This window comes from Netta rufina (genome assembly GCF_964035555.1).
Source record: "Netta rufina genome assembly, chromosome: W".
Classification (NCBI taxonomy): domain Eukaryota; kingdom Metazoa; phylum Chordata; class Aves; order Anseriformes; family Anatidae; genus Netta; species Netta rufina.
Window position 1 is genome coordinate 5,854,995 of NC_140139.1, and position 27,055 is coordinate 5,882,049.

Sequence of the window (27,055 nt, forward strand, 5' to 3'; positions counted from 1 at the left end):
TTGATGACATGATCGTGTGGGGTGACACAGGAGAAGAAGCTTTTGAGAAAGGAAGAAAATATTCCAAATCCTTCTGAAGGCTGGTTTTGCCATAAAACAAATTAAGGTCAAAGGACCTGCAAAGGACGTCCAGCTGATCCAAAATTACACACCATCTCTTCTGTCCTGAAAGACTGTTGTGTCAAATGGGAGCCCAAAGTCAGTCACAGACTAAACAAACTTAGTGGACACTTTATATATATATATGTATACATATATATATATATATATATACCTATATAAATATGTACAAAAAGTGGTGATTAATTGTAATGTATTGTAAAGTGTTGGACCGAAGCATGATATAAATGGTATGAAATAAGGGGTAGATATTGTCCTCGTTTCAGCTAGGATAGAGTTAATTTTGCTCATAGTAGTTGGTGTGGTTCTGTTTTTTGGATTTAGGGTGAGAACTGTTGATAACACACTGATGTTTTAATTGTTGCAGAGCAGTGCTTATACTAAGTCGAAGACTTTCCAGTTTCTCATACTGCCCTGCCAGTGCAGACTGGGGGCACCCCAGGTGTTGGCAGGGGACAGAACCAGGACAGCTGACCCAAACTGGCCAAAGGGATGTTCTGTACCATGTGATGTCATGCTGGACAATTAATATGGGGTGGCTGGCTACAGGGGGTAGGGACTGCTGCTTGGGGCTGAGCTGGGCATCAGTCAGCGGGTGGTGAGCAATTGCATTGCACATCACTTGCTTTGTGCATATTATTATTATTATTATCATCATTATTATTATTATTTCTCTTCCTTTTCTGTCCTATTAAACTGTCTTTATCTCAACCCACAATCTTTTACTTTTTTTCCCACTGATTCTCTCCGCCATCCCACTGGGGTGCAGGGGGGGTGAATGATTGGTTGTGTGGTGCTTAGCTGCCTGCTGGGTTAAACCACAACAAAATTCTATGATTTTTGAAGCCTATGCCATTCTATGATTCTATGACTGACCTCTGCATAGCTCGCTTCCTCATTCGTAAATCCAATTGAGTAGAATGGAAAAGGTTGCACTACGGAAAGGAATATCTTTAAGACCAGCCATCACCATTCTCCCTACCAGTATTGCTTATAAGCCATTACAGTGGGATCAACATCCCATTTGGGACACTCAAGTCTCCAAGTTACCAAGTTACCAATTACCAAAGAAATTTTATTCGAACATCCCACTTAGTATGTCAGAAAGTATGTCAGAAAGCAAATGAAAAAGGCAAAATATTTTATACCAGGACATTTCAAGAATCTCTTAATAAGTTAAAATCACAAGTTTTTACTCCATCCTTTTATATGCTTTCCACATTGAAAAATACTAGCATATTTGTAAATGTCTTAATCTATTTGCACATTAGAATATTGGATCAAATCTTTGTCTCGTTAAGGAATTCCTTTACAATAAATGCCTCACTGATAAGCAAAATCGGCATAATATTTCTCTGTTGCAATCTCTTTAGTTTATTTTGCCTGTAACAGGCTAAAATATTTTGGAGTAAATAATACCATTATCTATGTGTTACCTTGTAATAATTGAAACACTACTATACCTATGAAGTTCTTCTATGCTTTCATATTACTTCATATAAAGTAGACCCTATTCTAGAGAACATATCAGTGATCCCTACAGTTAACTGTAGAAACCTGAAATTAAACAATTTATTTTTAAACTATTTTGCAATCATTTTAGAAGTTCTAAGCACCACAGCTAATATTATATCTCAGCTGCAAAAAAGCAGTCACTGAACCCTCAGAATAAGTACTTTTTTAATTTAATTAAAGACCGTTCAACTATAACTATTATAAACCATAATGATTTGCCATTTCTTTCCCTGTATATTTTGAGAGTAAAGTTTTGCCAGTGTACAAAATAAAACCTAAATATGAATGTGCTTACAAATCAGGCACACCCTGCTAAAGAGACAGCTGTAAATACCAGAGTGAAAGGCTGAATAAATTGTCTTGATACAAGAGGCAAAGGAAGACCCAGAAGATGGGTGAAGTTGCTGACCATTATCTACTCTTTCCACCACTTGGCCACTGCAGTGCAAATCTCTCCTCTTTCCAGGGAACTGAAAAGAACTGGAGGTAATTCTAGGCTAAAGTATCTCCTACACTTCCCTCAATTCAATATATAATGTTCAGAAACCTGTCAGATCTGTAGACAGGCAGCTTTCTTCTGCATCTATCTAGCTATTGCAGGAATGGGTGCTGCAAATGTGAGAGCTCAATTCAAAGAATAGTAAAGATGTACTGTAGGTTCATTTTCTTAATTGTAATATGACTGTAGTTGTATAAACAAGAAAAATAATTCAGTCATATTTCCACTCGCTTTCAGAGGCGATTCTTTTCCTTAATTCAGAACTATATTGAATATAAAATAAGGAACATGAACTTTATCAGGAATTAAACACCCATAGACCATGGGTTATTCTTGATGGCATTCTTATGCATTTAAACAGGAAACATTATTAAAAACAGGAAACATTATTACAACTCTATGAGAAAAGTAATAAATAAAAAAGCTTCAGATTTTTCAGAACTTCATGAAACATTCACAAATATTAATTCTTCTATGTACAGAGAGTAGTTCCCACAAGGTTTACTTTCCAAATTTTCTTCAGTTTTGTGGATACATTAGCTAGAGATGCACAGTTTAGCTTTCTGATCCTGAATTTATGAAGTCATGTCTCAGTGGAAAGAAAACAATCCTGTATTTTCATTAGAAAACTGAAGAAGAATAAAAGATTAATTAAAAAAAATACTATTTTACCACAATTTTCAAACTAGAACCATACCTAGCAGCTAGGCTGCCCTAACATCATGGTTTTCATGCTGTGAGTCTGCAGATTTCTGTGGCCTGTAGACTAATTCCAAGGAGTCTGTGAAAAGTAATACAAACAAGCCTAACAGCATTCACCATAGAGAGTTTGCATTTCCATAAGGGTAGAATGTTATGGCTGGACAAGTAAAAACACTGGAAATCAATGCTTTTATCTGTCTTTTCTACCTAACAGAAGAATTCCGTTTTTCAGACCAATGCAAATGCACGCTTATAAAAATACAAAACTATTCATCCCACCTATCTCAGCTATGGTCCCCTCAACAGCCTAAAGCATATTCTGATGCCTTTGATACCAACTCTAAATTTGCCTTTGTCATTTAAAGACTCGTCAGTATACTTCCAGTTTACACCATCTTTTGCAAAATTACGATTCAACAAACAATACTCTCATACAATTAAGACATTAAAACCAACAAACAATAAAAACCCAACAACACTAGTCTAGAAGTGTTTCCATCTAGGTGCCTAACTAAAAAAGAAGAACAATAAGAAAGGCCAATAAAAAGTAGAGGAGGGAGAAAATTATTTGAGACACTTCTTCTGAAAGACTCCCTCCAAATATATTGTTTTTTATTTTTCTCTCCTTCTTTTCTTATTTTAAGCTTAACAGATTGCCAGCAGTGAGTGACCAGTTCTTAACATAATATCCTGTATTCCTAGATTCTTTTTTCTTTGTAATTGTTAAAACATACAGTTAACTAAACAAACTTACCATACAGGTACGGGAGTTTTCTCCTATGAACGAATCTCTTAACACCTGAGTAAGCTTACTTGCTCTGAATGGTGTATGAGGTTTATTTCGGCCTAAGGCTCTAATGCACTCCTGAAAGAACAAAGAGATTGATATTTATTCACCCCATGTTAGAGAAAAACGCATAATACAAATGAAATTCAAAAATCAGATAATACATGCTTTATGTTGCTGTCCTCTAACATCAATGTTAATGTTTAATTTAACATTAAAGCTTGGATTCAAGAAGTGTTAAGCTTTTTACCTCTCATTAAGTTCAGTAGAGAGGTAGGATTGTAAAGGAATTTAGGCACCTAAAACTTTTTCAGTCTCATCCAAAATATTTACATGTATTGTATCCAACAACAAATTCAGTGTTTATGTTATATCTTCAGACTAACAACTATTTCTGACTATCAGCTGCAGAAGCCTGAATGATCTATATCATCCACCAACAGAAGAAATGTGAATGGTAACGTGTTAGTTAACTATCATTTAAAAGCAATAGCTTTGATTCTGGCTCTACCACTAACTTTCTTTACAGCTCAGATGAAAACAGCAATGCCCAAACTTTCTGAAAGCTTCCACAGGTCACAAACATAGCAAGTATAGCTCTACATTGATGTTGTCAAGTAGACACTTGAAAACATAAGCAATTTCCTGTTTTAAAATATTTATCATGTGAAAAAAACAGGGTTAATGTCTCTTCTTTCACTCATAAGAAGAGTGTGAGCCTAAACTAATATTTACAACTAGTTAGAGACTTCCAGTGAGAAATGCTGTGCAGAAATACTATGAAATTACTATAGAAGTTATAGAAGCGACTGTAGCAGCAGTATAAGAGTACTATCCACCATCATTATAACCTTAACATCACTTCTGCCCACTCAGAGTCCAAAAATCTGCTAATAAATTGCTTCTTACATAAGAAAGTTTAAATTTAAGCTTTTGAAGTTTCCTAGAAACAGGTTCTTACAAAAGCCAGGCCAGAAACCGTGGAATGATAATCCAAGAAAACATTGCAACTGTGAAACAGCATAAAACAGAACTAAAAAAGGGTTCAGAATAAAACTGCCATGATACAGAACAGAACAAACACAATGGCAAATTGGCTTTAACTAAAGTGATTATTTAAAAATTCACCAGCTGAATTTTATAGAATGGACACAGCTCAGGTAAACAGAAAGACTGAAACTTGTTGAATGCGAATATTACTTACAAATGCTTAAAAGAACTCAATACACATAAGTGAGCAAGGCAGTGCATTCTTTGAAATTTTTGAAATTTTTGTACATTACTACTATACTTACATAAAGAAAAAAGTAGATTAGACAGAAAGAGGGACAACAGATTTTTAATGTGTGACATTACAAACTAAAAACAGTAACAAACGTATACGTTGAATTGCAGGCATGGCAACCAACATGTTTCATTATGATATTTTAATTTACTGTAATGATTTTTAGTTTGCTCACTCCTGGAAAAATTAGAATTGTATTGTCTCCTTAATAGTAAAACGATTATGGGAGGACACTGCCAGCTTCTAAATTAATAGAGTTTTCAACTAGTTTTTCTTTTCATCACAGCTCAGTAAACCAGGTAACAAGATGACAACACTAATTCCATGTAGAGACATTATAAAAATAACTTCTTTTACCAAAAACCTGAGTGGGTTAAGACAGGACTGACATCCACATGTGAGTAGCAAGTCTTGGATTAGCACCAAAGGCTACTCTTCAGAACATACTAGTTTATATTCAAAAGCTTTGACGTTATTTTCAAGTTGAAATTAAATGGAAAAAGCTGTGTAATGATTTTGGAGATAGATGAAAAATGGAAAATTATCATCATTGTTAAACAGTTATATCTTATCGTACTGCTGTTTAGACCTCTGCAAGACCTCCACTTATTTTTATTTCCCCTTCTCCATATAATTTAGATCACAACCACCAGTACAGCAGCAGCAGAACTTCTCACTATAATTAAAAAGATGAGTTGTATGAAAAAAATGTTTGTATGAGTATTGCACTGAAGATACTAACCAACACAAAATCAGCAAGTAAATTAAATACACGTGAAAAAAAAGTGATAAAAGTCAACACAATGTTGCTTGCATTATTTATTTAGATGTGAAATGAAAACAGGACACAGTTTTGGAACTGCTGCTTCAAATTTTTCTACATGCCATACAATTTTGTAATGGCACATTACAATTTTGTGGTGTTCTGTGGGATCTACTTACAGGCAGATAAAAGTCTTCTCTCAAGTTTATATTGGGGATAATACAATAAGCACAGAGACTTTGGGTTTAGATTCTTTATATAAAAGCACAGTACTAGTGCAGAGAGTACTAAACCTAAGCAAAGCTAACCAACAATAGAGATAAGTTCTAGGACATTCAAAATTACTGTTTCCCCAACTGAGACCAAATAATCATTTTCACTATTTAGACCGAACCTCTTCAGAACATTATAAAGCACACACACACAAGCACAAAGCACATTTAATATTTACATGATATTTCTTAGCTCTCTTGATGTTTTCTGGATTAATGTATGAAAATCTATAAAGCAACTGTATCAGACAATTTGTTATGAAGAGCTATCAAAAATGGATCCCAATTTTCAAGGGTTAATTGAATCTATTTGTTACTTTTCTGGATATATTGCTGTTGTGTTGTTTTCAGTGAATTAATTAACAGCAGTAAATAAATATGTCATAGAGGTTTTTTTATATATATTTTCTAAATATATATACATATATAAATAAACACATGTACACACACTGAGATCAGAAAGAATATTTCCAGTTAGTATTTCAGACCCTGAGTACCAAAGTAAGTTAACTCTCATCCCCATTTAGGTGTTTATCAGAAAAGTCTTCACATTCAAGAACTGGGATTTATTTTTATTTTTAAACTACATGAAAGTTAGAATCATAGAATCATAGAATATCCTGAGTTGGAAGGGACCCTTAAGGATCATCAAGTCCAACTCTTGACACCGCACAGGTCTACCCAAAAGTTCAGACCATGTGCCTAAGTTCACAGTCCAATCTCTTCTTAAATTCAGACAGGCTCGGTGCAGTGACCACTTCCCTGGGGAGCCTGTTCCAGTGTGCAACCACCCTCTCTGTGAAGAACCCCCTCCTGACAGAATCACAGAATCACAGAATTTCTAGGTTGGAAGAGACCTCAAGGTCATCGAGTCCAACCTCCAACCTAACGCTAACAGCCCTCCACTAAACCATATCCCTAAGCTCTACATCTAAACGTCTTTTGAAGACTTCCAGGGATGGTGACTCCACCACTTCCCTGGGCAGCCTGTTCCAATGTCTAACAACCCTTTCAGTGAAGAAGTTCTTCCTAACATCTAACCTAAAACTCCCCTGGCTCAACTTAAGCCCATTCCCCCTCGTCCTGTCACCAGGCACGTGGGAGAACAGGCCAACCCCCACCTCGCTACAGCCTCCCTTGAGGTACCTAAAAAGAGCGATAAGGTCACCCCTGAGCCTCCTCTTCTCCAGGCTGAACAAGCCCAGCTCCCTCAGCCGCTCCTCGTAGGACTTGTTCTTCAGGCCCCTCACCAGCTTCGTCGCCCTTCTCTGCACCCGCTCAAGCACCTCGATGTCCTTCTTGTAGCGAGGGGCCCAAAACTGAACACAGTACTCGAGGTGCGGCCTCACCAGAGCTGAGTACAGGGGGACGATCACCTCCCTCGCCCTGCTGGTCACGCTGTTCCTGATACAAGCCAGGATGCCGTTGGCCTTCTTGGCTACCTGAGCACACTGCTGGCTCATATTCAGCCGACTATCCACCATCACTCCCAGGTCCTTCTCTGCCTGGCAGCTCTCCAAACATTCCTCTCCCAGTCTGTAGCTCTGCTTGGGGTTATTGCGCCCAAGGTGCAGGACCCGGCACTTGGCCTTGTTGAACTTCATGCAGTTGACCTCAGCCCATCGGTGCAGCCTATCCAGATCCTCCTGCAGAGCTTTCCTACCCTCGAGCAGATCGACACACGCACCTAACTTGGTGTCATCTGCGAACTTACTGAGGGTGCACTCGATGCCCTCGTCCAGATCATCGATGAAGATATTAAAGAGGACCGGCCCCAGCACCGAGCCCTGGGGGACGCCACTAGTGACTGGCCTCCAACTGGACTTGGCTCCATTCACCACGACTCTTTGGGCCCGGCTATCCAGCCAGTTTCTAACCCAATGAAGCGTGCGCCAGTCCAAGCCAAGAGCAGCCAGTTTCTTGAGGAGAATGCTGTGGGAGACGGTGTCAAAAGCCTTGCTGAAGTCAAGGTAGACCACATCCACAGCCTTTCCCTCATCCACCCAGCGCGTCACTCTGTCATAGAAGGAGATCAGGTTCGTCAGGCATGACCTGGCCTTTCATAAAGCCATGCTGACTGGGCCTGATCGCCTGATCGCCTGCTTCCCCTGCAATTGCTGCATGCTGACGTCCAGCCTAAATTTCCCCTGCCTCAGCTTAACCCCGTTCCCGCGGGTCCTGTCACTAGTGTTAATGGAGAAAAGGTCTCCTGCCTCTCGACACCCCCTTACGAGGAAGTTGTAGACTGTGATGAGGTCTCCCCTCAGCCTCCTCTTCTCCAGGCTGAACAGGCCCAGTGACCTCAGCCGTTCCTCGTACGTCTTCCCCTCCAGGCCTTTCACCATCTTCGTAGCCCTCCTCTGGACACTTTCCAACAGTTTCATGTCCTTTTTATACTGTGGTGCCCAGAACTGCACACAGTACTCGAGGTGAGGCTGCACCAGCGCAGAGTAGAGCGGGACAATCACCTCCCTTGACCTACTAGCGATGCCGTGCTTGATGCACCCCAGGACACGATTGGCCCTCCTGGCTGCCAGGGCACATTGCTGGCTCATATTCAACTTGCTGTCTACCACGACCCCCAGATCCCTCTCTTCTAGGCTGCTCTCCAGCGTCTCATCGCCCAGTCTGTACATGCAGCCAGGGTTTCCCCGTCCCAGGTGCAGGACCCGGCACTTGCTCTTATTGAACTTCATGCGGTTGGTGATCGCCCAGCTCTCCAACCTGTCCAGATCCCTCTGTAAGGCCTTTACGCCCTCATTTGAGTCCACAACTCCTCCAAGTTTGGTGTCATCAGCAAACTTACTCAAAATACCCTCTATTCCTACATCCAGATCGTTTATAAAAATATTGAAAAGTACCGGCCCTAAAATGGAGCCTTGAGGGACCCCACTGGTGACCGCCCGCCAGCCTGACACAGCCCCATTTACCATAACCCTTTGGGCCCTGCCTGTTAGCCAATTGCTCACCCATCGTATGATGTTTTTATTTAGCTGTATGGTGGACATTTTGTCCAGTAGGATCCTATGGGAAACCGTGTCAAAAGCCTTGCTGAAGTCCAAAAAAATCACATCAGCTGGTTTCCCTTGGTCCACCATACGGGTGATCTTATCATAAAAGGAAATCAGGTTAGTTAGGCAGGACCTACCCTTCACAAACCCATGCTGGCTGGGACCAATGACTGCTTTGTCCCCCAGGTGCGCCTCAATAAGACCAAGAACCAACTTCTCCATGACTTTACCAGGCACTGACGTGAGACTGACAGGCCTGTAATTGCTAGGGTCTTCTTTCTGACCCTTCTTGAAAATTGGCACAACATTTGCCAGCTTCCAGTCTACCGGGACCTCTCCAAATTCCCAGGATCGTTGAAAAATAATTGAAAGAGGTTCCGCGATGACATCCGCCAGCTCTTTCAGCACCCGGGGATGAATCCCATCCGGACCCATGGACTTGTAGGGATCCAGGTGGAGTAGCAAATCCCGCACACGTTCAGGGTCAGTTGGGAGTTTGTCATCCCCACCGTCCCGGCCCTCCAGCTCAGGACACCCTGGGTCCCGAAGCCCATCATCGGCATTGAAGACAGAGGCAAAGAAGGCGTTAAGCGTCTCTGCTTTGCCTACGTCATCGTCTGTGAGGAGACCTTCCCTATCAAGGAGCGGCCCTATGTATTCTTTTCTCCTTTTTCCATTTACATATCTAAAAAAACCCTTTTTATTTTCTCTCACAGACACAGCCAGCTTCAACTCTAGCTGTGCTTTGGCCACTCGAACTTTCTCCCTACAAACATGAACAGCATCCCTGTATTCTTTCCATGACGCCTGGCCCTCCTTCCAGTAGCGAAACACTCTCTGTTTCCGCCTAATCTCCATTAGAACATTCCTGGTCAGCCACGCCGGCCTCCTTCCCCGCCTGCCTGACTTGCGATATTTTGGAATTGCCTTATCTTGTGCTTCTAGGAGGCATCGCTTAAAGAGTGACCAGCACTGGTGGACATCGAGGCCTTCAAGAGCAGTTTCCCAGGGGACCTTGCTGACTAGTTCCCTGAGCAGCCTGAAGTCCGCTTTCCCCATATCTAGGGATGAGGTTTTGGTGGCACTTTTCCTTCTGCCACCATAAATTTTGAACTCAACCACTTCATGGTCGCTATGACCGAGGCGGCCACCAATCACCACATCTCCCACCAGACCCTCTCTGTTTTCTAGCAACAGGTCTAGGAGGGCACCTTTCCTAGTTGGCTCCGTTAGCACCTGCACCAAGAAGTTATCATCTAGGTGCTTCATGAACCTCCTGGACTTGCTCGTGTCAGCCGTGTGGCACTCCCAGTTAACGTCCGGCAAGTTGAAGTCCCCCATAAGGACAAGGGGAGTTAATCTCGAGGCCTCTCTTAGTTCTGTAAAGAATAATTTATCGGCGCTATCGTCCTGGCCAGGCGGTCTGTAATAGACTCCCACAACGACATCCCCTTTATTCGTTCGTCCCTTGATCCTTACCCAGAGGCTCTCAACTTTGCCATCGCCGACCCGAAGTTCCACACACTCCAGCCCCTGCTTCACATACATCGCCACCCCACCACCTCGCCTACCCTGCCTGTCCCTCCTGAAGAGCCTGTAACCATCTATCGCAACACCCCAGCCACAGGACTCATCCCACCAGGTTTCGCTTATGCCGATGATGTCGTAGTTGCGGGACTGGGCCAGGACTTCTAGCTCATCTATTTTATTCCTCATACTGTGTGCGTTTGTGTAAAAGCATTTCAAGTGCGTCTCCTTACACTCAGCACCTTGTGGATCTGACCAAAGGACCTCACTGGCACACAGCCCCTCTGATTCTAGCGTACCATCCCTTAGGTCTTCACCGGCGTGCCTGGTTTTAGCCCCTTCCCCCTTCGACTCTAGTTTAAAGCCCTATCTATCAGCCCTGCCAACTCCTGACCAAAGATCCTTACCCCTCTCCGAGAGAGGCGCATCCCATCCGGTGCCATCAGGCCCGGTGTAGCATAGACCTTCCCATGATCAAAGAAACCGAAATTCTGCCGGTCACACCAGTCTCGAAGCCACGAGTTTATGTGAACAGTACGTCTTTCAGCTTCGATCCCCCCTATCGGAAGGACAGAGGCAAACACCACCTGCGCCCCTGATCCTCTAAGTAGTCGCCCCAAATCCCTAAAGTCTCTTTTGATCGCCTTCGGACTTCTCGTTGCTACTTCATCGCTACCAGCCTGAAAGACCAGTAGCGGGTAGTAGTCAGTGGGCCGTACCAGGCGCTTGACTTTCTTGGCAAAGTCTCTCACCCGAGCCCCAGGGAGGCAACAGACTTCTCTGCGGGTTGGGTCCGGTCGGCATATCGGTCCCTCTGTCCCTTTCAGGAGGGAGCCCCCCATAACAATAGCCCTTCTTTCTTTTTTGAAGGATGATGTGGCAATGCGACATGTAGGTCGCATTGTCTTAGGCGCCCCCTCCAACTGGGACGGGTGTTTGTCTACTTTGTCATTTAGATTGTCTTGCTCTAGTCCTTCATATCGATTATTTAAGGGTAGATGAGAAGGTGAGGTGGGCAGAGAGAGGGCTCGCCTACCACCCCGAATAGGCACCTGCCTCCATTCCCCCCCTTGATCTAGGTCTCCTCCCGCTGCCTGGCCGGAGGAGGGAACCTCCGTCTTCTGCGTAACAGGAGACGCCTGTGCCGTGGCAGTCTCGTGAGCCTGCCTCAGAGAGGGTAGAGTGCACCTCCACCAGTCAATTTCCCTCTCTGATTCCCTGATGCTCCTGAGCCTGTTCACCTCCTCCCGGAGCTCCGCTACCTGGCTGAGCAGTTCTTCAACCTGGGCACACCTCCCACAGGCATACCCACCACTGCTGTCGGAGACCGACAGAAGGCTGGGGCACACTCTGCAGCCCAGGACCTGGACGGCTGCGTGTTTCCCCGAGCCCTCCGTCTGAGTAGCCACACTGGCGACCGTGGCTGGAGATGCCGCACGAGATGCGGAGGCCACGGTTTTCTGCCTGGTCGATACCATGGTCAGGTTCTACGCAAGCAGGTTACAAGCACCGAAGGGAGAGGCAGCTGCAAAAGAGCGACAATGGGCCCCCCGCTTGCCCTGCCCGCGCAAACTGCCACGCCCTGTTTGCCCGTCCTGGTCGCCGCGCTCCTGGTCGCTCGCGCTCCCTAGGGGCAACTTTTAAACAGCCTGGGAGGGGGCGCTGCTGGCTCCGCCCTCGCCTCGTCAGCCTCCCTCGCGAGGACAGCCGGGTCCCGGCGGCTCCCCCGAGTGGCCTCGATGCCGGACAAAAAGCCCTGCCCGCCTCGGTCCCCTGCTCCGCTGCAGAACACGTCTGCCCCGGAGCCGATCGCCTCAGCAAATGGCTCCAGTTGATACCACAATGTTTCTACTTGGTAATTACCAGATGTTCCTTCAGGCATTTAAAGGAAAAATCAATACATTATTTTACCTGTCACATCAGTAGACAATGTAGACAAGCAAAGCCTGCAGAAACACTCGTTTTAATAGTCATTGCTATTATATGTAGAAGGTTTCCACTTACACAAACTCAGTGGAAACATTTCAGTTACCTTGAGTGCTAAAAGGCTCTTGTTAATTTCAGCACCTTCCAGCCGTGTCTGTCTGTCTGCACTGGAAGTATCTGCTCCTCTTTCATTTCCAGCCAAATCAATCAGAGAAAATTTACCATGCAATTTCCCTTTCCTTCGGAGAATAATCTGAAACACTGCATGGCTTCGAGATGAGTGTGCATTTGCAGATGTCTGACCAGATGTCCTTTGAACAAAAGGAGAGAAGGGCAAGACATATGAAGATCTGAAGGACCATACATGTTAAACACACTACCCTCAGAACACTATTTTTTTCAGAGCAGTGTCCTGTATCTTCTTACATATGTTGACTGTGTCTAACATATTGATGGACACTTGAGATATAACCCTAATAATCTGATGTACACAGTACAGTTATACCTGTTTCCATCTCTTCAAACATAAATGGAAAATTTATAATATTTTACCTTCCCATTAATCATAGAATCATAGAATGGCTTGGGTTGGAAGGGACCTCATAGATCATCTAGTTCCAACCCCCCTGCCATAGGAAGGGATGCCACCCACTAGATCAAGTTGCTCAGGGCCTCATCTAAACATTAAAAACAAGAATAACAAGATTTTCAAAGATTTCAGATCATCAGAAAGCTTACACATAAAATGCTGATTGCATTTTTGTCTGATGAGGCAGCAGTCCATGCAAAAGGCTAATTTTAAAAACAATGAAGCTGAAAAATAAAAAAAAAGTTTCATGCTTAACCTCTGTTACTATGTATAAGGCCTTTTTAGAACAAAACATCTGGTAGTATTCCAGATTATAAACAATGTGAATTTAAGCCAGTAAAGTGGTTACATAAATGCATGCAGTTCATATCCTGTAGAAAAATCAGTTCTTATTTCTCTCTAGGAGACAGAGAAACTCTTAATTCAAAAGGCAAGCAGATTTATTATTTGCAGCCAACACCATCAAGAAAGCACACTGCATAATAAAAAGCCATCGATATGAAGAGACAAAAAAAAATCAAGAGATGTTATCATTCTTTAATTTACAATGAAAAGCTTGTAGAAGCTATGGGAGATACCTGCAGCTGTTGCCTATTTCAATAAACTTAAGAACATCTTCAACACATTTGACTTCCCGTTCCTGTAATCCCACCACCTGGACTTGCTGTTTACCATCTTCTAACACTCTTAATTTTGTCTTCCTGTTCAACAAGTCAAAGACCTTGGAGGGTGGGGGTGTGGGGGGGGAACAGAACAATTAAAGAGGAGTTTTAAAAGACACTTGTTTCAAATTCCATATCAAAATATGCAAAGCATCCCATGCAAAAATATGATTGGAAGAGAAGTGTAAAGAATTATTTGAAATAAAGCTTTTGGTACAAAAAAGGAAAAAAATCTATGTAACAAGATCACAGTCTTGTTTGTGAAAAAACACTTCCTCAGAAAAAGATCTGGTACTTACCTTACCACTATAAATCTCAAAAAATGTTGCATACACTTGAAGTTCTAACTTCTTATAGTTTGGCTTCTTTAGCATTAAAAAGACATCTCGAGCTGTGAATATATTTCCAAAATAAAAAGAAATCTAGTTAGCATAAACCTGTTAATATATTAATAGTACATTATACAGCATCTCATAATTTGCAAGTATAACAGATATGGTCAGTCAAAGAAGTCTAAAACACTGAAGTTTAAACTGCCGTTGGAAGATGAAGAAGACCCCAAATGATAAACTCAATCATCAGTTTTATTATATTTTTAAATTAATCTATATATACATTTACTTTACCATGTAAAGACTACACATCTAGAAACTACTTTTTATGTTACTAAAGCTCCACTGTAATGCAAAATACGTAGACTATTATGTCTGTATAATAGGGAGTCAAAAATGTATTGACCTCAATTAATTTGTAAAAAGCCAACAGACCAATAAAGTCTCACCTGCAAGTGCATATATTCCTTTTGAACAGTCTTGGTTCTTTCCTGAAAAGTCACCACCCATAGTCTAAATAAAAAAAAATAAAATAAAAAACCACACAAAAAATACACAAAAAATACACAATAAAAATCACAAATCTGTAGCTTACATATTTGTAACTTATTAAAATTTAATTAAGTGTATTGTTGATGTGTAGAAGAAATACTTACATGGGTTTTTCCACTTCCTGTTTGCCCATATGCAAAACAGGTGGCCATTCCCTTTTCAAATATGGTCTCCACTAATGGTCGAGCTGTAAACCTTAAATGCAAAAACACAGTACGGAAAAGCTGAAATACTTTAAAATGTATAGTGTCCATGTGGTAGTGGCCATAAGTGACAAAACTGGTTCTGTACTTTGAGAGGTCAAAGAACATCTCCAAATTAATTCCTGAACCAAAGAGGCTAACACAGCTCTAAGGCATTAAAATACCCTAAACAATTAAACAAAAGCTACAAGGTGTCTCCCATTTATTTAACAACAACAACAAAAACAAACAAAAAACTTGTTTTAATAATGCAACACAACACAGCTTACTACATGGAGTCTGTAGTTCCCTAAAGAACCTAAAGGACATCACATTAGAAGATACAGAACAAGGACAGTAGAATAGATATTTAGGTTTTGCCAATACTACTTTTTTTTTTCTTTTTTTCCTTTTCAAAACAGCTTTTAAGATTAATTTTCTAAGATAGGTGGCCAAAACAACATTGCATTTCTTAATATCTTGAGAACATACATACACTAAGAAAAGGATAAAGAAAACATATAACCAAGCTCATCAGAATAATCTAGTGACCCCTGAGGTATTATTTGATATGTCAAAAATATTTTCCCAAAGTATCATTTTTCTATTTTAAAGCATTAACTTCTACTTTAAAAAAACACATAGAGTTATTGCTCCTACTTCTATCTGCTTATCAACGTTACTTCATGAAAATCTCAAAAATCAAAGGGTAACCTAATGGAGTGTTATCTCTATTAAATAATGATGGTAAGAGTCTCTGCAACAGTCTCTCTTTCTAAACTTCCTCCAGGTGTTTACTCATAAAATATGTTTAATGACAGAAAAAGGAATGATTGCTTATAGAAACACTGAGATGTTACAAGCTCCTATCATTCCACTTTGCAACAAACACAAAATTTACAAAAACAATATGGGTAAAAACCAACCTGTTCAGCAGCCAAGGGTTATTCAAAATGTAACAGAATAATCTTTTTTTTTTTTTTTTTTTTTTTTTTTAAATCAGAAATGCACCAGATGACTCCTGATCAGCCTTAGTCTTTTTTTTTTTTTAATTTCCTCCAAGCATATACTTTGGTTCTCAAGATGATATTTCCATATTTCTGTTCGTTCTTTTTATATTTGAAATATAAATTTCAAGAAACTTATCCACCTAATAAGCATACTCCATTATCTCTGTTTAGTTGAGTTTGAAATAATTTACTGTGATTTATAAAAAAAGGGACTTATGATTGTATTTTGCCTTATTTTAAAAGATATTATCCAGACAATTTTTCATAAAGTTTTCAACTCCAAATGGTACCAAGCCCAAAACAGTCCAAATTTCCTTCTACTACAACCATTATTTGCAATCTTGATCTTCCAAAAATTTAAACTCTTTTTCTCCTTTAAATATTCAAAATGCATACCCATGCAAGCTAGCATGATTTTGTTTTTAATATTAAAGAAAACTTGTAACTCAGATTTGTTGTTCAAGGACTCAAAAATACTTAAAAAGCAGCTTAGGCAAAATAAAAATACTAAAAAAAAGAATAGCAGATTTCTCCAAGACAAACTGAAAAATGTATTTCTGTATAGAAATATAGCAAGTAATTTTATCTTACTGAAGAAAATTGATTTTTTTTCCCCGCTATGAGAGTCCAGTATGATACCTATTCTTGCTCTCAATTCTGTTATTAAAGGAGAACTTGAAACAAACTATCTTTCAAATAATAATCAATATTGTACCATCTGAGGGAGGAAAAAAAGCCTGTACTACTACATAGGCCAGAGACTTACTATTTCAGTATGAATACAATCATCTTTTAATATTTGATTGTATTACCATTAATTTATTATGTAACTAATAAAAATCATCCAGAAGAAAATTAATACAAAAATATGGTAATGTTGTATGCCAAAAATACCTTTCACGATTAAATGATATGCTCACAAAGATAAATGAGGAATAACAGGAAGGATGGAGATTAAAGAACTGGTTCTTAGGCAGGAGGAAATCTATTGCAAGAGGCACACATTACCAGGTAGATGGCTCTCCCACAGCTCTTCTGTATAAAGAAAGAAAAGATGCTGCCAACAGACAAACATTAGAGAGAAATCTCCAAGGGCATATCTTTACTGCAGTTTACACTAATGAAAGTCTCTTAAACTAACAGACTGCTGGAGAGCAGCTCTGCAGAGAGAGTCCTGGGAGTCCTGGTGGACATCAGGCTGACCATGAGTCAGCAATGTGCCCTTGTGGCCAAGGAGGCCAACGGCATCCTGGGCTGCATTCAGAAGAGTGTTGCCAGCAGGTCAAGGGAGGTGATCCTCCCCCTCTACTTGGCCCTGGTGAGGCCATGTCTGGAGTATCGTGTCCAGTTCTGGGCGCCCCAGAACAAGAGGGACATAGAACTACTGGAGCGAGTCCAGAGGAGGGCTATGAAGATGACTAGAGGACTGGAGCACCTGTCATTCGAGGACAGGCTGAGAGAACTGGGCCTGTTTAGCCTGGAAAAGAAAAGACTGAGGGGAGACCTCATTAATGTATATAAATATCTGAGGGGAGGCTGTCAAGAGGATGGAGCCTTTTCAGTTGTGCCCAGCGATGGGACGAGAGGCAACGGGCACAAACTGAAGCACAGGAGGTTCCAGATGAATAGGAGAAGGCATTTCTTTACCGTGAGGGTGACAGAGCACTGGAACAGATTGCCCAGAGAGGTTGTGGAGTCTCCTTCTCTGGAGATATTCAAAACCTGCCTGGATGCCATCCTGCGCAACGTGCTCTAGGTGATCCTGCTCAGCAGGGAGGTTGGACTAGATGATCTTCAGAGGTCCCTTTCACTCCCACCCATTCTGTGATTCTGTGACTAAACTGATTTGCCTTTTGCTCTCATTCTAATTATATCAAGCATAAGACACAAATTTTCATTTTCAAGGCCTTTTAACAAATCTTTTACTTTGTATTTTCTCTTATCTACCAACAGCATGTTAGCATCCAGCATCAATCAGGCTACAATGCCAACTTTCACTTCTTAGCTTTTGGATTAAAAACAAGAATTAAAATATTTCTGTTACTACTCCTTAAGGTTATGGGAAGCATTTTCAAAGCATAAGGAAAGTTATTTTCATCAAATTCCTTTCTAATATCAATATTCCTTGCAAAAAGTTTCACTATATTTACACTGCATTCCAAAATTATGACCTACCGTGCTGTCTGACCTTGCTTGCTATTTTATCTAATCCATTCAGTGACTGGTACAAGACAGTTACTTCTAAATAAGTTTTTCAAAGTGCTGTGTGCATTATTCTGTGAAATAAAAGAATAAAGGAAAAAAAAAAGGAGATCCAAATATCTTGGGGCTGTGTGTTTTTGTTGATGTTGCTTTTAAAATCAGAAAGCTACAGCACTTTGAGCAAGATAAATTAGCTCCCATGTAGGTCCATGTTACATGAGCTAGATTTCTTGCAACAGACAAATTAGCTCAGGAATCTTAGCAATATGAAAAATGTTGCTCTTGTTTGTTGGTACTTTTCTCCAACCTTTTTTTGATTTATTTCCATCAGTTAATTATTTTATATCCAAACTGCAATCTATTTGGATATTCAAGTTTCCTGAAGACCAAAAGCATGCCCCATGTGCTGCATACATACTAATCAATAAGAAAATAATGCTGTGGCAGATGGAGTGGCAATATAGTTTTCCAAATATTCAGTCTGAGAAGGCAGGCAATACACATGAGTCTGGCATGGCATGGCTTAGAGAAGGACTGAGAGCAGGACTGAGTTCAACAGAGATGGAGATGACATTGCAGATTAAAAATTCAGGATAAACAGTTAAACTATAAGTATACAGACAAAAGAATGGAGGTAGCAATATATATATCTGAAAACAGAAAATAGGGGTCAAGTCTACGACCAAGGGAAGCCCACAGTTACTGACATGGGAGATAAATGAGAAAAAAGATTTGATTTGCCAAAAAAAAAAAAAAAAAAAAGCATATACACATACCTGTAAACCATTTCATTAGGAGCCGTGTCATCAAAGGCATAATCAAAACGAAAAGTTTGGTTTTCTAGGTACCTTGTTAAATCCACCTTTTGTTTTGGCTCATGTACCATCACAACATCTTTACTAGGAATTGTTATTACATCAAGGTCTTTCGTTAAAGTTTCTACAAAATAAGTGAAATATATATTTATCTAGACACACATCTTTTTAATTTTTTTTTCATTGTTTACACTCCTATAACATCTCAGATAACACAGCTCCTCCAAGTAACAACAGTGCAATGAACTTGGGCTTCTGATACCTAGTTAATAATCTACTAAGTAACAGATTTCATTTTGGAAGTCTAATCATCCTATTCTACCAACAGCTAGAAATTAAAGAAAGATGTTACAAAGTTGATTAGAAAACCAGAGATCATTTATTTTAGCTTGTTATGTATTCTATAATTACACTTTCCATGGATTTCTTTTCCTGGGGCTTATGAACTCTTTTATAGATTACTGCCATATCCTGTGAGTTATTATAAATAACTTCTCTACTGGAGAAACTGGACGCTGTAGTCTACTACCGCTTGGACTGTCCAACTTAAAAAACAAAGAAATTAACATCCTTAGAATAATTTTCTTTATTTTAAAATTTTATCTTTTTATTTTCCTTAAATCCTAAAGTTATAATAATGCTTTCACAGTTTCCAAAAAGGAAAATACTGCTTTCATTCTACATGGAGATTTCCATTTGTATATTCCTTCTGGAATCTAATGTTCACGTTTTTAATATAGAATTTCTCTAGAGTAAAATCCTTTCTAAAAATAATCTTGTAAGCAGAAAAAGTTGAAAATGCTAATGATGCTCCCTATCACTGGGAAAGAACAAAAGCCATCTAGAAGTGATTTCAGTTGAGAGTTCCCAGGTTATAATTACTAAACAGCACTACAATTTATAGCTACTTGTAGGAGATATGAGTCAGCAAAATACAGAGAACCCAGAGATCCATGATATGCACAAAAATAAAGATCCTTTGTGTGTACGGTCAAGATCACTAATGTGTCCTACTTGAATATATATGCAAAATTTCTTAAGCCATGCAGTTCAAGAATTAGATGTACCTTTATACAATCAGAAATCTTTTCATCAGAAATCTTTTTCAATCAGAAATCTTTTCATCAGAAATCTTTTCAACATACTGATCAAACAGCACAATGGTTACCATTGTATGATGTTACACACTAACACCAGTATGCATTCAAGTCACAATATAATCAAAATTTCAACTGCACTGCAATAAAATTAAATGCAATTATTCTTCAATAATCACAGAGAAGAAATAAAGAACAGTGGTGAAAAGGAATATATGAAAGAAAGTAACTTATTTACAGAAAAAGCTTTTTAGTTAAAGCAATCAAAAGCTGATATTTCTTAAAAAATTGTTTGGAATAAGACATTTACCTGCTATTTGTTATAACTCCCAGCTATTTGTTATAACAACCTGTATTACTTGCTGATGAAAATTTGGAGTAGTGTTTCAGAAACCCACCATACATTTCCCAATTCTAAATATATGCCACTGAAATAAAATCTTATAATATCAGTCTGAAGCCCTACTTCCTGCAAAGTCAATCCACAAAATGATTGGTGCTGAGAACACCTGAAGTCTTTGGTGATGATTTTGCATGTGCATGAGACTGACAGAAATTGATTTTTACACTTGATTTCTATTAAACGATTTGAACACCTTACAGAATTTCAAAATACAGAACATGAAGAAGGAAAGGTAATATTTTGATGTGTTATTATTGTAATAATAAAGGAAACAACCCCCTCCCCCCCCCTTCGGAGGGTTACATACTAATATCTCTGATTCTTTCATACTCTTCAATTTTAAAATGTGGCATACTGCTTCTTATGAAGTCTCAGAAATAAAGTACGTTTTCAGAAAATTGTATCATGGGGGTAATGGATTATCTTCACAGTTCCTCCCCAGCACAGATTATTTCATTAATACCTTTTTATTATATCTTATTTTTAAAAATAAAAAATAATTTTAGTGCCAACCTCATTTTTACTCAGATGCTCATCTTCCTACAAACTCCTCAGAAATATTTTCTTAATAGCTCCTAACCACTAATACCCAAGGTATGCAACTTGCATAGAATCATATCTCACTTCTGTATTCCAACTTATGCTTCATGACATCTTGCTTTCATTTACTATAATTTCACTTTGTCCATCTTCTGTGCAGGTAGAAGGTAATGTTCTTCCCCAAATGTATCAGATTTCTAAGTCATATTTTATTACAGATAACTTCCAATGCTAAAACAGAAATTGAACTGCTACCAGATTTGTGTGTTGAATGACCTTATTACACAAGTTGTGCAAAATAGTTCCAGTTAACCAGTTTTTGAGATTATGCATTCCTTTCAGATCAATAAAAGAAAAAATACGGGAAACTAAAAAAAAAAAAAAAAAAAGTAAAAAATAATGTAGAAGCAGCAGCAACATGGAAGGAAAGCAAAGTAACAGAAAACTAACAATATACTGACATCAACATATGTTTTCCCTTTCCTATACAATTCTCCCGTATCCCTCTGGATATGCTTGCTCCAGAAAATTCTCAATATGTAGTTCTGACAGTACAAAAATTCTAAATGTATCCCATGTTGTTTCAGAGCCAGAGTGATGCTCTTTGAGTCCTTTAGCTCAACAGAATATAACAAAAAATAAATAAATATATATAACAAAAATAAAAGGAAAGAAACAACTTTCAAGATGAAAATCAGCTTAAATTAGTGCTGAATTCAGATAGGTTCCAATTATTTTTCCAAACATTTGCCGTTCTCAATTTTCCACTGAAGTAAAGAACTTCATGGAAAGATTGGGATTAAACTGGAGTTGAAAACCTAAAGGTTTTTTGGAATACAGACTCCAGCCTAATGAACAGGCAGTAAGTTGTAATACTACTCATATATCAAAAACATCACTAGGGAGTGATTCCAGTACCTAAAAAGAGGTGTTTAGTGCCATTTCATATGCTCTAGGGTATTTAGCCCAGTCCTGAGCTGCAGTTCCAGGAGATGCAAGTCTCCAGTTTGTCTGTAATCCACTAGCCATAGGATGTCTTGAATACCCCTGGGTACCTAACATCTCACAGGACACCAACATTTAGGCACCACCTGAACTTTTCCCTTAACATCTGATTCAAGACCACTTGAAAATATATAAAAAAATACATGTATAAAAAAATGTGTAGAAAAGCTTTCATTGGGTAGCTCACCGATCAGGAGTTTACTTAAAAGATAGTTTAAATGAATGATGATCCTAATAGTGACAGTTAAACTACTTTTCTCCCTGTCTTCATCCAGGTTATGATAAATCTATGAATTATATGTGTCCCTCATACATATTGTCTAGTATAACAGAGTTTCATTATTGATTAGTAATTCTAGATCTCTTCAATACAAATAATATTCCTATCAGAAGCAGCTTTTCAGAGAAAGAATTCTGGAAAATCTTAAGCAGTCATACCTTTTTTATTGAGTGGTCGTTTTCGTACACAAACACATATCCTGTGCTCATCAATCTATAAAAGAAAGAATCTTTCAGTGAACTATACCTCAGTTCCAGTTGCAGGATATTTTACCTCTGTTTTTGAATTAATTAACTAATCATTTAAATTAAGAAATTTCCAATTCAGGAGTCATCTGAATGTACAAAAGCCCACCGTGTTTGCACAATAACCAAGAAACTGAAAGGGAGAACCATACATTAAGAATAACCAAACTCCCTGTAGATAATGATCTGATCCTGTAGAGTACATGGTACATCTTGCAACACAGTAAGCAAACCAAGCTGTAACAGGGTGGATACACCATTGAAATGGTCTGATAATGTCACTTAAGGATTCTGAAAAAATAAACCCATGCTATAAAGAATACTAATATACACTAAGTTACTTATTTTTTATGTTTATAGGCAGAAGTATATTCATACACTGAAAAAAAAACAAAAACAAAAAAAACACAGAAAAACATACAGACACAAAATTTCCACATAGCCTGGGGTACTTACAGGATCAGCAGTTGTCAGTGGTCTATAATCCAAACTTCCCCTGAAATCTCTTATCATACACATAATTTCATAATTTGGGTTTGTAGCATCAACATCCTAGGGAGGTAAACAACAAAATTTCTTACATTTTTACATGAAATGGACTAATTTCAATGCCTTCTAAATTTACTTAAAAGAAAAATAAAATATACATCAACAAATGTTCTGATGAAGGTAATCTACTGATCATAAATGAAAGCAATTATATAACTTCTTTTTAAAATTTTTGGTTGCCATATAATAGAAAATAATTTTAAATTCAGGACTGTAGTGGGTTTACGTGGCAAGGTTTTGGTAACGGGGGCGCCATAGGGCTGGCTTCTGTGAGAAGAATCCAGAAGCTGCCCCATGTTAGATAAGGGCCCCGTCGCTGGCCAGAGACAGGCCAATAAGCGATGTTCGTGCCTCTGTGAGAGCATATTTAAGACAAGGAAAAAAACCTGCTGGGGAACAGCAGCTGGGAGAGAGAGAGGAGTGAGAAACAGCCTTGCAAGTGCCAAGGTCAGTGAAGAAGGAGGGGGAGAGGTGCTCCAGGCGCTGGAGCAGAAGTTCCCTTGCAGCCTGTGGTGAGGACCATGGTGGAACAGGTTGTCCCCCTGCAGCCTATGGTGTACCAAGGTGGAGCAGGGTTCCAAGCTGCAGCCTGTGCAGCCTGCACTGAAGGAGGCTGCGGCCTGTGGAGGACCCCTGCCGGAGCAGATTCCAGGCCAGACCTGTAGCCAGACCTGTAGCCCATGGAGAGTAGACCACGCAGGAGCAGGTAACCTGGCAGGAGCTGCTGCCTGTGGAGGACCTGGACTGGAGCAGTGTGCTCCAGACGGATGGACCCCTTGGTACAGACCCATATCTGGAGCAGTTCTTGAAGAGCCGCTGCCTTTGGGAAGCCCATGCAGGATCAGTTCAGGAAGGAGTGTGTCCCGTGGGAGGGACCCCACGTTGGAGCAGGGGAAGAGAGTGACCGAGAAGGAGCAGCGGAGACGAAGTGCTATAGACTGACTACAACCCCCATTCCCCTGTTCCCCTGCACCACTTGGGGGGAGGAAGTGGATGAGGCTGAATGGGGGAAGGTGTTTTTGGTTTCTTTCCTTTGTTTCTCACTTCTCTAGCTTGTTAGTAATAGGCAATAAATCTTACTATCTCCCTACTTTGAGTCTGTTTTGCCCATCACAAGAATTGTTGAGCGATCTCCCCATCCTTATCTCAACCCTTGAGCCCTTTGCATTGTATTTTCTCCCCCTTCCACTTTGAGGAGGGAAAGTGAGAGAGTGGCCATGGTGGAACATGGCTGTCCACCTGAGCAAAACCACCACAAGGACTCACTACACATCTACTTGTAAGGAAGAGAAATGACTCCCACCTTTTGTCAGAATCTTCACACAAAAGAAACACTACCAAACAAATGCACAACAACAGTGCATGTTTTGGTTTAACTCGGCTGGCAGCTAAGCACCGCACAGCCCTTCGCTCCCCCTCCCCCTTCCCTCTCTGGGATGGGGAAAGAGAATCAGAAAGAAATGAAAGCCTGTGGGTTGAGAGAGAGACAGTTTATTAGGTCAGAAAATAAAGGAAAATAATAATAATGATAATAGTGCTACTAATAATAATGTGTACAAAAGAAGTGATGCACAATGCAATTGCTCACCACCTGCTGACCGATGCCCAGCCTATCCCTGAGCAGCTGCTCCCCCCACCCCAGCCAGCCATCCCATATTAATTGTTCAGTATGACGTAAGATGGTATGGAGTACCCCCTTGGCCATTTTGGGTCATCTCTCCTGGTTCTGTTCCCTCCCAGCTCCTGCTGCACCCCTAGCCTGCCCTCTGGCAGGACAGGGTGAGAAGCTGAAAAGTCCTTGGCTTAGTGTAAGCACTGCTCTGCAACAGTTAAAACATCAGCATGATATCAACATTCTCATCCTAAATGCCAAACACAGCACCCTACCAGCTACTAGGAGGAAAATTAACTCTATCCTAGCCAAAACCAGGACAATACATTACAGTCAATGCTTCTTAATCTGACATAAGGCAGTCCAACAAACAAATGGATAGAATATTATACAGATACAAAATGCTGGAGAGCACAGTGCAGGTACTCCAGCTGCTCTAAAGGGATTTGAATTGGTTAAAGGAGGCTGATCCTACTACTGGTCCTAAGTTAACTCCTATGGTGACTTGAATCCATTGGAAACTTTTCTAGTACTCCCAGATGCCCCTAAAAGCAGAAGCAATCCAAATATGCTACATCCAGGCTCATAAGCCCTCTCGTCCGTAAATCTGAAACCACAAGTACCTTGGTGAAAAGAGATGTAAGAGCTCACGCATGGAGCGTCCCTAAGCCTTGCTAATCCAGAGCTGGGCAAACTGTAGAATAATTCAAATGTCTTTCCTGAGAGTTTTTACACCATTTCAGGACAACCCGAGACAATGGACAACGGTGTTTGTGAGAGCCTCTGTGAGAGCATATTTTAAAAAGGGAAAAAAAAAATGCAATGCAACAGCATCTGGGAGAGTGAGGAGTGAGAAACAGCCCTGCAGACACCAAGATCAGCACAGAAAGTAGGGGGAGGAGGTGCTCCAGGTACCCCTGTGGCCCGTGGAGCAGTTTGTTCCCCTTGCAGCCCGTGGTGTACCATGGCAGAGCAGACTTCCATATTGCAACCATGGTGGAGCAGGTGGATCTGGCCTGAAGGAGGCTGTAGCCCATAGAGAGCCCCTGCAGGAGCAGGCTCCAGCCTGTGGAGGGGAGCCCATGAAGGAGTAGGTGAGTTGTTGGGAACTACTGCCTGTGGGGGACCCATGTTGGAGCAGTTTGTTCCTAAAAGTTGGTCTTTGTGGTACAGACACGTATTTGGAGCAGTTCTCGAAGAGCTGCTGCCCATGGGAAGCCCATGTAGGATCAGTTCAGGAAGGGCTGCATCCCATGGGAGGGACCCCCACATTGGAGCAGGGGAAGAGAGTGACCATGAAGAAGGGTCTCAGATAAAGCGTTATGGACTGACCATAATCCCCATTGCCCGTTCCCCTGAGCTGCTTGGGGGGAGGACGTAGAAGAGGGTGGATGGTTGTGTGGGTTTTTTTTAAGTTTGCTTTTAGTTTCTCAGTGTTCTAGTCAGCTAGTGATAGGCAATAAATTACATTAATCTCCCTATGCCGAGTCTGTTTTGCCCATGATGATAATTGGTGGGTGATATCCCTGTCCTTCTCTCAACCCTTGAGCCCTTTTCATCATATTTTCTCTCCCTTTCCCTTTGAGAAGGGGGAGTGTGAGAGTGGTTGTGGTGGAATTCAGCTGCCCAGCAGGGTAAAAACACTGCACCCTGCTAATCAGTATTTGACTGCACCTTCAAGTTCTTAATCCTAACTACAGTGAAATTAAAACTACTTACAGTAAGTCCATACAAAATGAATTACTGATGAAATGTTACCTCTAAAATTGAGCTGCTTATTATGGAAAAAGTATTTCCCTAATGTTCTTCTCTATTTAAAGGTTTTGTCCACTAGAAGACAGTTGCCTAATTATTGCTGGATTTCACAACAGACTACACAAAGCACTGGTAGAGGTCATCAAGACAACCAGAACCTTCTCATGCAGAAGTTTAAGACTCAGGTGAAAAGGAAGTCTTCACAGAAGTGCTGAAGAGAAAACTTTAGGTATACTACTATATCAAAGAATTTTTAATATATAAACCATTTTTTCCCCTCACACTTAAAGACATATTAATGTTTTGCATTTGTTTAATTTTGAGAACATGAATTCAGCATAGGTCATTTTAGGTGAGTTTAGAAACATCATTAAAGCATGAAGTAAATTGGCTGAATTACTTAGTGGTGGTACTTCTCAAGTCAGTTGTGCATTGGTAGCATCTCTTTAAAGATACTAACACATACAGGCAAGCTTGCCAACAAGATCATACTACTAGTTGTGCTAAAGCTTTTTGTGACAGAAACTAATTTAATATCAAGAGATATTTTTCAGATATTTTTCTCACAGGATTAGCAGCTTCATTTCTTTCACAAAAGTTTCCAACAACTCACTGCCAAGCTGCCTGCATGATGCAAAGCTAAACTATAAATTCATAACAGATTTCAAGTTTGAACAGTGTTTTTTTTTAACCTCAAATATATCTCCTACAAAGCATCGAAGATCATAAAGAACAATTTATAACGTTGAAATATCTCCTGTAGAATAAAAGCCCTATCTAAAAGCCAAAGGCTTGATTATTTTTAAATCAATATGTTT

General features: G+C 40.2%; 1 protein-coding gene across 3 annotated transcripts in view; it reads right to left on the reverse strand.

Moving 5' to 3' along the window:
* Positions 1 to 27,055, reverse strand: part of LOC311220830 (kinesin-like protein KIF2A) — a gene marked incomplete at both ends in the record, with an annotated part of 102,140 nt that overhangs the window by 22,839 nt on the left and 52,246 nt on the right. For all 3 annotated transcript variants that reach the window (XM_084304473.1, XM_084304472.1, XM_084304471.1), the window contains 9 exons: positions 3,591 to 3,701; positions 12,514 to 12,718; positions 13,575 to 13,717; positions 13,958 to 14,049; positions 14,440 to 14,503; positions 14,647 to 14,737; positions 18,713 to 18,875; positions 22,235 to 22,289; positions 22,778 to 22,873. In XM_084304473.1, the coding sequence (XP_084160599.1) occupies positions 3,591 to 3,701; positions 12,514 to 12,718; positions 13,575 to 13,717; positions 13,958 to 14,049; positions 14,440 to 14,503; positions 14,647 to 14,737; positions 18,713 to 18,875; positions 22,235 to 22,289; positions 22,778 to 22,873 (1,020 nt within the window). The remainder of the gene's footprint in view (positions 1 to 3,590; positions 3,702 to 12,513; positions 12,719 to 13,574; positions 13,718 to 13,957; positions 14,050 to 14,439; positions 14,504 to 14,646; positions 14,738 to 18,712; positions 18,876 to 22,234; positions 22,290 to 22,777; positions 22,874 to 27,055) is intronic.